At 44.2% G+C, this 14862-nt stretch overlaps 1 protein-coding gene across 1 annotated transcript in view; it reads right to left on the bottom strand.

Annotated features, from left to right (window-relative positions):
- The window catches only part of TGM1 (transglutaminase 1), a 56696-nt gene that overhangs the window by 14284 nt on the left and 27550 nt on the right, over positions 1-14862 (bottom strand). The window contains exons 4-6 of the mRNA XM_039338035.1: positions 8511-8762; positions 3476-3594; positions 897-1004 (exon numbers count right to left, since the gene is read on the bottom strand). Coding sequence (XP_039193969.1) covers positions 897-1004; positions 3476-3594; positions 8511-8762 — 479 coding nt within the window. The remainder of the gene's footprint in view (positions 1-896; positions 1005-3475; positions 3595-8510; positions 8763-14862) is intronic.

The following is a 14862-nucleotide window of genomic DNA, read 5'->3' as shown; positions in this document are numbered from 1 at the left end:
CCGCAATTTTGGCCGCTAAGCGAGACAGTTCTTAAGTGAGTTTGACGATCATCCCTGCTACGGTTTTTGAGGGAATCGCTGCGGTTTCTAAATTAGCCACACAGTCGTTAAACGAATCTGACTGTGTTTGTCAGAAAGTCACAACAGGGATCCCCCCCCATCATAAATACGAGTCAGTTGTCAAGCCTCTGAATTTTGATCACGTGACCGTGAGGACGCCGCAACGGTCGTTAAGTGTGAAAAGCGGTCACGAGTCACATTTTTCAGTGCCGTGCCGTTGTAACTTCGAAGTGTCGATTGTAAGTCAAGGACTACGTGTGTATCCAAAGTTTGCGTTCTAGCCAAATTGCGACACAGAGATTTTTATTTTTCCCAATTATGAGCGTTGCAGCCTCCCCACGGTCATGTGATCAAAATTCAGATGTTTGGCAACTGACTCGTCTTTAAGATGGTCGCCGTGTGATCATGTGATCCCCTTTTGCGACCTCGGACAACCACGGTGTTGCTAACATATCAGCTGTGGTGATTCACTCAACAATGGTGGCAAGAACGGTCGTAAAGCGGGGCAAAACTCACAGCAAGGGTCTTGCTTAGCAATGGAAATTTTGGGCTCCACCGTGGTGGTAAATCAAGGACTATCTGGACTCAGTTGCTAAGTCGCAGCTGAACTTGGATTTAGTTAGCTAATTTAATGCCCAAGAAGAAGAGAGAGAGAGAGAGAGAGAGAGAGAGAAAAGAAAGGAATACAGAGAATGGCTACTGAAGAAAGGAAAGGACGGGGAGAATTAATTGAAGTAATCGTGGAAGATTATGAACAAAAACAGTGGAAAGCGTGCAGTCAGATAAATGAAATAATAATTGGCATTTTCCCATCTGGGTTCATTATCACAACTCACCATGGCCGAGACGACGCGGGAAACCATGATCGGATCTCCCCGACTGGCGTGAGGCATCCCGCGCTTATCCAGCATGAACAAACAGGCATCCAGGATCCCTTGGTCAAACTGATGGGAGAAAAGAAGGAAGGTCAACGGAGCAGCCATTTGGACCACGTTCTGGGGGTTCCCCTACCCTAGTGAGGAACTTAGCCATGTTGGTGTCATTTTCAACCTTCCTTCCTTCCTTCCTTCCTTCCTTCCTTCCTTCCTTCCTTCCTTCCTTCCTTCCTTCCTTCCTTCCTTCCTTCCTTCCTTCATTTCTTCTCCCTCCCTCCCTCCCTCCTTCCATCTATTTATCCCTCCCTCCACCCATCCAAAGTGATTTTCCTCTCTAAAAAAATATCTTTTCTATTTACCTTTCTTTTTCTTTCCTTTCCTCTTTCCTCTTTTCTATTTTCCTTTCCTTTTTTTTTCTATTTCCCTTCCCTTCCTCACTAATAAAGCTTTTGTTTATACAGAAAAACAGAATTGGAAAGGACCCTGAAGGTGTTCTAGTCCATCCCTCTGGCCTATATCATTTCAGACAAATAACTGTCTAATCTCTCTCTCTCTCTCTCCCTTTCTTTTCTTTCTTTCTTTTTCCCTACCTTCTTTCCTTCCTTCCTTCCTTCCTTTTTTCCTTTTCCCTCTTCTTTCTTTCTTTTCCCCTCTCCTTTCTTTCTTCTTTCTTTCTTTCTTTCTTTCTTTCTTTCTTTCTTTCTTTCTTTCTTTCTTTCTTTCTTTCTTTCTCTTTTCTTTTTCCCTTTCCTCCTCTTTTCTTTCCTTCCTTCCTTCCTTCCTTCCCCTTTCTTTCTTTCTTTCTTTCTTTCTTTCCTTCCTTCCTTCCCCTTTCTTTCTCTTTCTTTCTTTCTTTCTTTCTTTCTTTCTTTCTTTCTTTCTTTCTTTCTTTCTTTCTTTCTTTCCTCTTTCTTTCTTTCTTTCCTTCCTTCCTTCCTTCCTTCCTTCCTTTCCTTCCTTCCTTCCTTTCTTTCTTTCTTTCTTTCTTTCTTTCTTTCTTTCTTTCTTTCTTTCTTTCTTTCTTTCCTTCCTTCCTTCCCCTTTCTTTCTTTCTTTCTTTCTTTCTTTCTTTCTTTCTTTCCTTTTCTTTTTCCCTTTCCTCCTCTTTTCTTTCTTTCTTTCTTTCTTTCTTTCTTTCTTTCTTTCTTTCTTTCTTTCCTTCCTTTCTTTCTTTCCTTCCTTCCCCTTTCTTTCTCTTTCTTTCTTTCTCTTTTTCCCTTTCCTCCTCTTTTCCTTCCTTCCTTCCTTCCTTCCTTCCTTCCTTCCTTCCTTCCTTCCTTCCTTCCTTCCTTCCTCTTTCTTTCTTTCTTTCATTCCTTCCTTCCCCTTTCTTTCTCTCTCTTCTTTCTTTCTTTCTTTCTTTCTTTCCTCTTTCTTTCTTTCCTTCCTTCCTTCCTTCCTTCCTTCCTTCCTTCCTTCCTTTCTTTCTTTCTTTCTTTCTTTCCTTCCTTCCCCTTTCTTTCTTTCTTTCTTTCTTTCTTTCCCTTTCCTCCTCTTTTCTTTCTTTCTTTCTTTCTTTCTTTCTTTCTTTCTTTCTTTCTTTCTTTTTCCCTTTCCTCCTCTTTTCTTTCTTTCTTTCTTTCTTTCTTTCTTTCTTTCTTTCTTTCTTTCTTTTTCTTTTTCCCTTTCCTCCTCTTTTCTTTCTTTCTTTCTTTCTTTCTTTCTTTCTTTCTTTCTTTCTTTCTTTCCTTCCTTCCTTCCCCTTTCTTTCTCTTTCTTTCTTTCTCTTTTTCCCTTTCCTCCTCTTTTCTTTCTTTCCTTCCTTCCTTCCTTCCTTCCTTCCTTCCTTCCTTCCTTCCCCTTTCTTTCTTTCTTTCATTCCTTCCTTCCCCTTTCTTTCTCTCTCTTTCTTTCTTTCTTTCTTTCTTTCTTTCTTTCTTTCCTTCCTTCCTTTCTTTCTTTCTTTTTCTTTTTCCCTTTCCTCCTCTTTTCTTTCTTTCTTTCTTTCTTTCCTTCCTTTCTTTCTTTCCTTCCTTCCCCTTTCTTTCTTTCTTTCTCTTTTTCCCTTTCCTCCTCTTTTCTTTCTTTTCTTTCTTTCTTTCTTTCTTTCTTTCTTTCTTTCTTTCTTTCTTTCCTTCCTTCCTTCCTTCCTTCCTTCCCCCTCTTTCTTTCTTTCTTTCTTTCTTTCTTTCTTTCTTTCTTTCTTTCTTTCTCTTTTTTCCTTTCCTCCTCTTTTCTTTCTTTCCTTTCTTTCTTTCCTTCCTTCCTTCCTTCCTTCCTTCCTTCCTTCCTTCCTTCCTTCCCCCTCTTTCTTCCTTCTTTCCTTCTTTCTTTCTTTCTTTCTTTCTTTCTTTCTTTCTTTCTTTCTTTCTTTCTTTCTTTCTTCATCACATCAAACATCTTATATTTCCTCACTGCTTCCTTAGATTTCTCAGTTTTTCAACCTTAACAAAATAGCCACTAAATTCTTGCAGGGCAGCTGCTCACAGGAAATATGACCCAAAGGCGATTTGGGATTTGTAGGCACAGCTATAACTCCAGAGTCCTTTCAAAGACCATTCGCTCCTCAAACATTATTGCAACGAGAAAAAGCATCTTACCTGGGCGTAGTTCCATGTTCGCTCCCCAATCTGACTTTCTGTTCCGTAATAAATTCTCCCCGTTTCGTTCAGCACGTATTCCTTGAGACAGTCGGTCTGTTGCAGGTAGACCGTATCCTCTAAAAGAGGAGAAAAAAAGCGAGGGAAATTCAAGTGAATGGGAAACATTCCAGCATTTCTTTTGAAAATATTTTAAAGGGAGGAAGGAGTCGATTCAGCCACAAAGCGGGCCTTGGTGATCTAATGTAGCTTTTTAAAAAAAAAACATTCTTTAGTTGGAGAAATTAATAATAATAATAATAATAATAATAATAATAATAATAATAGTAGTAGTAGTAGTAGTAGTAAAGTTGGAAGGGACCTTGGAGGTCATCTAGTCCAACCCCCTGTTCAGGCAGGAAACCCTATACCATTTTGGACAAATAGCTGTCCAGTCTCTTCTTAAAGACTTCCAGTGTTGGAGCAGTCACCGCTTCTGGTGGCAGGTTGTTCCTCTGGGTTAATTGTTCTAACTGTCAGGAAGTTTCTCCTTAGTTCTAGGTTGCTTCTCTCCTTGATTAGTTTCCACCCGTTGCTTCTTGTCCTGCCTTCAGGCGCTTTGGAGAATAGCTTGACTCCCTCTTCTTTGTGGCAGCCCCTGAGATATTGGAAGACTGCTATCCTGTCCCCCCTCGTCCTTCTCTTCGTTAAACTAGACATCCCCAATTCCAGCAACTGTTCCTTATATGTTTTAGCCTCCAGCCCCCTGATCATCTTCGTGGCTCTTCTCTGCACTCTTTCTAGAGTCTCAACATCTTTTTTACATCGTGGTGACCAAAACTGGATGCCATATTCCAAGTGTGGCCTTACCAAGACCTTGTAAAGTGGTATTAACACTTCACGTGATCTTGATTCTCTCTCTCTGTTAATTAAAATACTTTTGCATCTGCTGATATTTTCTGGCAAATAAAAATGGATTTCATGTTTGTTTTCCTCCTTTATGCGTGAGCCGCTTTGCAATCCCTCCGGAAACAAATGAGCTTCGTTAACATTGCCACAATAAAATGCTCTTCTTCTAAAATACAGGCAGTCCTTGACTTACAACGCTTCATTTAGTGACTGTTTGAAGTTACAACAGCAGTGAAAAAAGTGGGCTCAGGACTGTTTCTCACACTTACGACCGTTGGGGCATCCCCAGAGTCACGTGATCGAAATTCAAATCCTTGGCAACCGACTCATATTTATGACGGTCGCAATGTCCCGGGGTCAGGCGATTCTCTGAACAAGGGTGTCAAGGAAGTTTATAAAATGGGGCAAAAATCCGCTGAATGACTGTCTCACTTAGCAACGGAAATTGGGGACTCGGTTTTGGTCGTATGCCGAGGACTTGAGGCATCTCTCTTTGGGGGAAAAACTTTCCAGCGACGGATGAACAAAGATAATGAAGTCATTTCCGGATGGTTGATCAACACTTTTTTTAAAAAAAATGGATCAAAGGGTTTTATCTTTCTCTTCCTTCCTGCTCAGGGAACGTGACCTAAGTGTTCTCTTTAGGGTGGTGTGTTTGTGTGAGTCCTTGTTTTCTCCTTTTCTCTATGCCAAGCTAAAGATTTATTTGCTTTGGTCTTTCCTGCCATGAAGATCAAGGGGAAATGTATTCCTTTCTCCAGCCCAGTTTTTCTGCCGCTCCTTAGCCGTTCAGGATGGAAACAGGAAGAAGGGTGTGGAGTGTGATACAGTTCCTAGGTTTTCTATATGGAACGACCACATCACACCTGCCAGTTTCTTTCCAGAAGGTCCCAAAGTAAGGAATTTCTTATTTACGAAGACAAGGATGGGGGAATTCCCGTTTTCCCCTCTTAAGAAACGGCCACGTCAAAGTCTAGTCGTCAAACTGAACTCTGAGCTCTAAGAAATACCTTCAAATGCAAAAATAGAATAGAATAGAATAATCAAATACAGAACAGAATAGAATAGAATAGAACAGAACAGAATAGAAAATATGGAATAGAATAAAATAGAAATAATAGAATAGAAATAAGAATAGAATAGAAATAAGAATAAATAGAAATAAGAATAGAAATAAGAATAGAATAGAAATAAGAACAGAATAGAACAGAAATAAGAATAGAATAGAATAGAGTAGAATAGAAAATATGGAGTAGAATAGAAGAATGGAATAGAAATAAGAATAGAATAGAAATAAGAACAGAATAGAACAGAAATAAGAATAAAATAGAGTAGAATAGAAAATATGGAATAGAATAGAAGAATGGAATAGAAATAAGAATAGAAAATATGGAATAGAAACAAGAACAGAATAGAACAGAAATAAGAATAGAATAGAAATAAGAATAGAATAGAAAATATAGAATAGAATAGAATAGAAATAAGAATAGAATAGAATAGAAAAGAAATATGGAATAGAATAGAAATAAGAATGGAATAGAAATAAGAACAGAATATAATAGAAATAAGAATAAATAGAAATAAGAATAGAACAGAAATAAGAATAGAATAGAATAGACAGAATTGGGAGGGATCTTGGAGGTCATCTAGTCCAACCCCCTCCTCAGGCAGGAAACCCTATACATTTCAGACAAATGGCTGTCTGATCTCTTCTTAAAAACTTCCAGTGTTGGAAGTAAATCCAGTTACAGGCACTCCTCGACTTACGACTTCAAATGAGCCGAAAATTTCCCTTCCTAAGCGAGACATTTGTGGAGCGGGGTTTGCCCCACTTTACGACCTTTCTAGCCACGGTCATTAAGTGAATCACTGCCGTTGTTCAGTGAGTCACACGGCCGTTAAGGGAATCAGGCTTCCCCCATTGACTTTGCTTGTCAGAAAATTGCCGAAGGGGAATCACGTGACACTCCCACCCCCCTGGGACGCTGCGACCGTCATAAACATGAATTTTGATCCCGTGACCGCAGGAATGGTGCAATGGTTGCTAAGTGGGAAAAAGGGTCCTAAGTCCCTTCTTTTCAGTGCCGTTGTCACTTCGGTCACGAAACAAACCGTCGTAAGTCGAGGACGTCCCTGTAATCTCTTGCGCTGAGAAAGACGGAACCCGGCCAAAAGGAAAAAATAATGCATTTTTTTTCTTCTTCTCCCGGTTCTTCCTTCGTTCCCTTCCTCTTTCTCGACCTGTCTAGGTAGATAAGCAATCAAGGTTTACTCCTTCCCACGCCCTGCTGACTCGGGCAGAAAATTAAGCCAGCGCCTTTCGCACCCAGGTCAAGAGGGTGTGTGTCGGGGCGAGGAGATTGAGCTTGGATTGTTTTGAGCATCTTTGAGGAACCGTGGGAAAAACTCGCGGTGGATTTTTTTAGACCGTCTACCCGACCGTCCACCTGGCAAAATGCCGGGGGCTCCTCCGCTTACGACCACACCCGCATTGGTGCCGTTCAGCGAGGCGGGGATGGAGTTCTGCCCAGTTCCGCCAGGTTTCTGCCACAGTTCTTCCGCAAAACCGCCGCCGTCGTTAAGCGAAGCCTGCGGTCACTAAGCGAATCCGGCTTCCTCCGTTGACTTTGCGTGCTGGCCGGAAGCCGGCTGGCCATGTCACAAGTGGGGGGGGGGGAATCCCAGGACGCCGGGAGGCTGTGGTGGTTAGAAATCCGGGCCGGTTTGCTGCGGGCCTGGATTTGGGTCGCGTAACTGTGGGGAATCCTGCAGGTGGTCGTAAGTGTGAGGACTGGTTTGAAGTCACGCTTTTCCCTGCGGTTGTAACTTTGGTCGCCGAAAGGAAGGGTTGTTAAGTCAAGGACTGGGTTACGATGTATTTACCCAATGGACGTAAACCCCATCGAGCCGATTTTAATGTGTCAGTTGTGATTGGGTAATGGTTTTGTGTGTTGTTACTCACAGAAAGACCACTTTGGCCAAATTTGGGGTAATTCACCCAGCTTTGGGAAGCACTGCTATAAATCATTATTAAGAAAAAGATTAAAGGTGTGAATGGATGACTCCTTCCTTCCTTCCTTCCTTCCCTCCCTCCCTCCCTCCCTCCCTCCCTCCCTCCCTCCCATTGTAAGGCTGGTTGGGGAATTCTGGGAGTTCATCCATCCATTCATCCATCCATCAATCCTTCCATCTCTCCTTCCTTCCTTCCATCCTTCCTTCCATCCATCCATTCACCCACCCTTCCATTGATCGCTCCATCTCCTTCCTTCCTTCCATCCATCCATCCATTCATCCTTCCATCTCTACTTCCTTCCTTCTTTCCATCCATTCACCCACCCTTCCATTAATCGCTCCATCTCCTTCCTTCCTTCCTTCCATCTTTCTTTCTTTCTTTCTTTCTTTCTTTCTTTCTTTCTTTCTTTCTTTCTTTCTTTCTTTCCTTCCATTATCTCCATCTCCTTCCTTCCTACCTTCCATTCAACCATTCATCCATCCATTCATTCACCCATCCTTCCATCCTTCCATCCATCTCTCCATCTCCTTCCTTCCTTCCCTCCCTCAATCCATCCATCCCATCTCTACTTCCTTCCATTCACCCACCTTTCATTGATCACTCCATCTCCTTCCTTCCTTCCTTCCTTCCTTCCTTCCTTCCTTCCTTCCTTCCTTCCTTCCTTCCTTCCTTCCTCTCCATCTCCTTCCTTCCTACCTTCCATTCAACCATTCATCCATCCATTCATTCACCCATTCTTCCATCCATCTCTCCATCCCTTCTTTCCTCCTTCCTTCCTTTTATCCATCCATCCATTTATCCCTCCGTCCCTCCTTCCCTCTCTCCCTCCACCCATCCAAAGTGATTGTCTTCCCCCCCAAAAAAAACAAAACAGAGGGACATTCTTTAATTAATCATATATAGGCAGATCAATAACAGACACGACACTCCAGTAAACGGCTGGCTCCGTCAGCCTTCCAGACATCGGGCTGTTCACCTCCCAGAATTCCCCAGTCGTGCTAACAAAGGGATTCTGGGAGCTAAGCTGCCAACTGAGCTACAAAACGCCCACTTGAGCAAAGCCGGGCTGTGGATTCCGGTCTTACCCTCCCCTCTGTGTTTCTCTCTCACCCCCTTATTCTCCCCAGGACTCACCTGGGCACCAGGGGTTGAAGAGGATGTACACCTCGTTGTTGGGGTCGAAGGGGGCGGCGTACTCGCCCGCCCTGCTCCGGGTCTTCACGCTGAACTGGTACTTGCCCACCACCGCCCTGGGCGAGGGGCAGACGCGGAGACACATGCTGTTGTCGTCTGAGCTGGTCATTTCCGCCGACCAGCCCATGCCGGGCAGAGAGCTGCTGACGGGCACCAAAATGTGGGTCCCCTTCGAGGATTGCGGATTGGGGCCTGCCAGAGGGAAAATGAATAAATGTAATTTTATTATTGATAGAATTAACGATAGGTAGTAGCGATAGCAATAGACGCCTCGCGCGCAATCCCGAAGCAACGGGAGCATCCCTTGAACACCGGCGGCATTGACAAAATCCCCGTCGGTCAATTGCCAAAGGCAGCTTGATCTGGAAGGGCTGAAACCCCACGAAGCAACAACATCTGCGTTATTGATAGAATTAACGATAGGTAGCAGCAATAGCGATACACGCCTCGCATGCAATCCCGAAGCAACGGGAGCATCCCTTGAATGTCGGCGGCATTGATAAAATCCCCGTCGGTCAATTGCCAAAGGCAGCTTGATCTGGAAGGGCTGAAACCCCACGAAGCAACAACATCTGCATTATTTATAGAATTAACGATAGGTAGTAGCGATAGCGATACACGCCTCGCGTGCAATCCCGAAGCAACGGGAGCATCCCTTGAACGCCGGCGGCATTGACAAAATCCCCGTCGGTCAATTGCCAAAGGCAGCTTGATCTGGAAGGGCTGAAACCCCACGAAGCAACAACATCTGCCTATTTATTTGCCAAGTGTGATTGGACACACAAGGAATTTGTCTCCCGTGCAGAAGTTCTCAGTGTAAATACAAGCAACGAGTGATTAATTAATGATCATAATCAACATAAAAATGCATTCATAAATCATAAGATATGACGCTTAGTGATAGTCATAGGATACTAGATAAGCAAACAACATTAAATCATACCGGGATAACTAAATAAAACAATATCAATCGTAAGGTACAAGCAACGAAGTTGTAGTCCTAAGAAGACAAGGGTGAAAAGGGGTCACAGGTTACCCCCAATTACAGGTAGTCCTCGACTTACGACCGCAATTGAGCCCAACGTTTCTGTTGTTGTGAAACATTTGTTGTGAGTTTTACGACCTTTCTTGCAGTGGATCGCTGCATCGTTAACTTAGTCACACGGTTGTTAAATCAACCTTAAGTTTCTCGTTGACTTCACTTGCCAGGAGGTCACCTGACCCCGGGGACACGGCAACCGTCATAAATCTGAGTCAGTTGCCCAACGTCTGAATTTTGATTCCCGGGGATGCTGCGAGGGTCATCAGGGTGTGAAAAACGGTCGTAAATCCCTTTTTTCAATGCCGTTGTAACCTCGAATGAAGTCGAGAACTACCTGTCAATAAATCCTGCAAAGAGGACTGATCTGTTTGGGCGTCATCCATTCTTGGAAATACAAGAGGCCTGTTTTGATAACCCGGGTTTTCATGGGTTGTCTGAAGCCAAACTCTCCCACCCAAACTTCAACAAATCCACCTTTGTTGGTTGAGGTGGGTGGCTCCCACTGTCCCCCAAACAGACTTTTTTTTTTTTTTTTAATCAAGCAGAGCTTAGAGGACTGGCTTGGCGTTAAGCCTCTGTTTGCTAGGAGAGGTTAGATAAGGTGTGTGAAAACAACGTGTTTCTGGATGGTGGGAACAGGCAGCCCTCTCCCCTGCCAAACATTCATGTTTCAAGAGATAATGTGAATTCTTCAGATTCCACCGCTTGTTTCCTCCCTTAAATAAATCTAAAATGAATGCAAGGGATTTACAAGAGCCCGGCCCAACCTAGCTTGGTTACGGTGCCCTTAACCGCAGCTTGATCGTCAGGACAGACCGTGGTTTCGTGGCTCAGGCAGCCATTTTCCCTTGCAACCAGGAGCAACATTTATGTTCCTTATTCTGGGGGGGGGGGACAGTCCCTTATCAAAGGTGTTGCTTTCTGGCTGATGGTGGGTCAGTCGTAAGTAGAGATCGTCCTTGACTTACAACTACAATTGAGTCCAAAGTTTCTGTGGCTCTTAAGTGAGTTTTACTTCATATTACCATCTTTCTGGCCCTGGTGCTTAAGGGGATCACTGCAGTTGTTAACTGAGGAGCACAGTTGTTAAGTGAATCTGGATTCCACACTGACTTTGTCTGTCAGAAGGTCCTAAAAGGGATCACGGGACCCAGGGGGACGCTGCGACCGTCGTAAATGTGAGTCGGTTGCCAAGCGTCTGAATTCTGATCCCGTCATCCTCGGGATGCTGCAAGGGTCGTAACTATGGAAAACGGTCACAAGTCACATTTTTCGGTGCGGCTGTAACTTTGAATGGTCGCTAAACAAGCTGTTGTAAGTCGCGGAGTATCTGTAAAGATTGCAATAGGAGGAAGAAAAAAGAATAAGAAAATCAAGTGAATTTCTTGGCTTTAGGATAGTGTTTCGGCAACTTTAAGACGGGTGGACTTCAGCTCCCAGAATTCCAATGCTGGCCCTTTAAGACGGGTGGACTTCAACTCCCAGAATTCCAATGCTGGTCCTTTAAGATGGATGGACGTCAACTCCCAGAATTCTCATGCTGGCACTTGAAGACCGGTGGACTTCAACTCCCAGAATTCCAATGCTGGCCCTTTAAGACCGGTGGACTTCAACTCCCAGAATTCCAATGTTGGTCCTTTAAGACGGGTGGACTTCAACTCCCAGAATTCCAATGCTAGTACTTTAAGACCGGTGGACTTCAACTCCCAGAATTCCAATGCTGGTCCTTTAAGACCGGTGGACTTCAACTCCCAGAATTCCAATGCTGGTCCTTTAAGATGGATGGATGTCAACTCCCAGAATTCCAATACTGGTCCTTTAAGAAGGGTGGACGTCAACTCCCAGAATTCCAATGCTGGTGCTTTAAGACCGGTGGACTTCAACTCCCAGAATTCCAATGCTGGTCCTTTAAGAAGGGTGGACTTCAACTCCCATAATTCTCATGCTGGTGCTTGAAGACTGGTGGACTTCAACTCCCAGAATTCCAATGCTGGTCCTTTAAGATGGATGGATGTCAACTCCCAGAATTCCAATACTGGTCCTTTAAGAAGGGTGAACTTCAACTCCCAGAATTCCATATGTTGGTCCTTTAAGAGTGGTGGACTTCAACTCCCAGAATTCCAATGCTGGTCCTTTAAGAAGGGTGGACTTCAACTCCCAGAATTCTCATGCTGGTGCTTGAAGACTGGTGGACTTCAACTCCCAGAATTCTCAAGCTGGCTCTTTAAGATGGATGGACTTCAACTCCCAGAATTCCCATGCTGGCCCTTGAAGACGGGTTATAAGGGCCCCGAAACTCCCAGAATTCCCCAACCAACACAAATCTACCCATCTTAAAAGTTGCTCAGGTTGAAAAACATTGCTGAAACATTGTTGAGAAGGGAGTTACGAGACTTACAGTAGAAGAAAAATGGAAAAGACACAACCTCTGCTGTTCTCTTCCTTCCCTATTATTTAGGAGTTGCAGGTTAGGGCAAGCAAGGTAAAAAAAACTAAAAACTTGTTCTCCAGGTGTGGCTCTTTTCACCTCTCAGGTAACAGGGGCAGCGAGGACAAAGGTTAGAGGCTGGATTTTCTAGCTAGATCAGGGGTCTTCCACCTTGGCCCTTTGATAACTTGTGGACTTCAACTCCCAGAATTCCTCAGTCGGCCATTTTGATGAAACTGGGCTTGGATCCAGACCAGGGGTCTTCAAACTTGGCCCTTTTAGGACTTGTGGACTTCAACTCCCAGAATTCCTCAGTCGGCCATTTTGATGAAACTGCAGGCTTGGATCTAAACCAGGGGTCTTCCAACTTGGCCCTTTGACGACTTGTGGACTTCAACTCCCAGAATTCCTCAGTCGGCCATTTTGATGAAACTGCAGGCTTGGATCCAGACCAGGGGTCTTCAAACTTGGCCCTTTGATGACTTGTGGACTTCAACTCCCAGAATTCCTCAGTCAGCCATTTTGATGGTGGGCTTGGATCCAGACCAGGGGTCTTCCAACTTGGCCCTTTTAGAACTTGTGGACCAACTCCCAGCATCCCTCAGTCGGCCATTTTGATGAAACTGCAGGCTTGGATCCAGACCAGGGGTCTTCAAACTTGGCCCTTTTAGGACTTGTGGACTTCAACTCCCAGAATTCCTCAGTCAGCCATTTTGATGGTGGGCTTGGATCCAGACCAGGGGTCTTCCAACTTGGCCCTTTGATGACTTGTGGACTTCAACTCCCAGAATTCCTCAGTCGGCCATTTTGATGAAACCGCGGGCTTGGATCCGGACCAGGGGTCTTCTGGGAATCGAAGTCTACCAGTCTTAAAAGTGTCCGAGCCTGCTTTAGGCAGAAATGCAACCGGTTCAGTTTCAGGCAGCAAAAAAGCAGAGAGGTGAGCTCACACTTACGTCAACCTGCTGCCCTTTCCCCTTTGGAGAAAGTTGAGAGTGGAGAATTGGCCCGAGGAGAGAAAAAAAAATAAAAAAGAAAAGAAATAACACGTTAGGCCAGTGGTTCTCAACCTGTGGGTCGGGACCCCATTTGGGGTCGAACGACCATTTCACGGGGGTCGGGAAACAACGCAGTCGCCCATTTTTTCCCCCTTTTCCTTAGCTGTGCTCCTCCCTTTTATTCTATTGGCTTTTGAAAGCCAATAGAATAGACTCTCTTGAATAGAGTCTAATTCGATTGGTTTTCAAAAGCCAGTAGGAATTGTCCAGGCTGTCTCTGCCCTGCTGAGCCCGCCAAAAGTCCCATTCTGCAAACGGTGCTGCACCAGTTGAGTAGTCCTCGACTTATGACCGGTTGAGTAGTCCTCGACTTATGACCGGTTGGGGGTCGCGGCATTAAAAAGGTTGAGAACCATTGTGTTAGGCCTTCATTTAGCAACCCGGCACGTCACAAAAGCTTAAAAGACAAGGAAGAAACCCGTGGGGGGAAAAAAACAAAACTGATGCTCTTTTTTACATGCTCTGAATTTTTATGCCGCTGAATATCCAGGCCGTCCTCAACTTACAACGGTTTTGTTTAGTGACCGTTTGAAGTTACAATAGCACTGGGGGAAAAAAGAGGACCGAGGACCGATTTTTACACTTACGACCGTTGCAATGTCTCCACGGTCACGTGATCGAAATTCAGACGCTTGGCAACCGACTCGTATTTATGACAGTGGTTGTAAAATGTGGCAAAACTCACTAAACGAGTGTCTCGTTTAGCAACGGAAATGGACTCAGTTGTGCTCGTAAGTTGTGGCTTGAGCCCCTTTTCGGATATAATGAAATTTAATGAAAAAGCTGGAACTCCTTTTCGGATATTTTGAATTGTGTGGTCTCCCTGCTGCTGAATATACAGCCACACCTGCTATTGATATGCAAAGGGAAGCGACAGGCGGGAAAATCCGGGGCTTTATGGAATGGCTTCCCTTCCTTTCTTCCACTGCGTAGAAAAAATAAATACATCCATAAATCTATTTCCTAACCTAAGTCATCCAGCATTCAAGGTGTTGGAATGAAGAAGTAATTAGTTTTCAGATACGGCAACTGGTTCTCTCTCCTTTAGAGGTAAGGACTACAACTCAGCACTTCCTATAATTAGAATTTAGCATCCTTTCCTCCCTGGAGAAGACGTTCACCTCGTGAGATTTTTTTAAAAGGTTTTTTGCCAGAAAGGGCTGGTTCTAAGTCTTAAAACCATATTTCTAGAAGTTCTTCTCGCAGCTGGCGGGGGTGTTCCCTGACCTACTTCACGTGGACTCCATCTTCAAGGTCTCCTGCAGACATCTCCGCTCCGAAGCAGAAGTCATATTTACTTCAGGTGTAGCAAATGGTTGAAGTCCTAAGGATGAAAAAGATTCCCAAAGAACAAGGATTCTCCTATTCTGGTGCTTGATGGTCTACCTAAGGTTCTTGCAGGACTTGGTTTCCACCAGACGTAACCACATCCAGGTAGCCTTTGAAATTATGATTATTTCTTTAGTTGTCTCTTCATGGAGAAGTTCTCTAGAAGTTTGAAGGATCATCCCAAGTTCTCCTTTGCGAGGAAGGGCTTCCATTGTTTCTTCTTGCCCAGTTGACCTACTTCACTTGGGCTCCATCTTGAACGTGAGGAGAGATTTCTCCTGCAGACATCTCTGTTACGAAGCAGAAGTCATATTTACTTCAGGTGTAGCAAATAGTTGAAGTCCTAAGGATGAAAAAGATTCCCAAAGAACAAGGACGCTCCTATCTTGGTGCTTGATGGTCTACCTAAGGTTCTTCCGGGGCTTGGTCTCCACC

The sequence above is a fragment of the Crotalus tigris genome, unplaced genomic scaffold, assembly GCF_016545835.1.
Source record: "Crotalus tigris isolate CLP2741 ecotype Arizona unplaced genomic scaffold, ASM1654583v1 scf7180000017690.20705106771:4171800, whole genome shotgun sequence".
Taxonomy (NCBI): domain Eukaryota; kingdom Metazoa; phylum Chordata; class Lepidosauria; order Squamata; family Viperidae; genus Crotalus; species Crotalus tigris.
The sequence above is the reverse complement of the archived record's forward strand: the minus strand, read 5'-3'. Positions and strand labels throughout refer to the sequence as shown.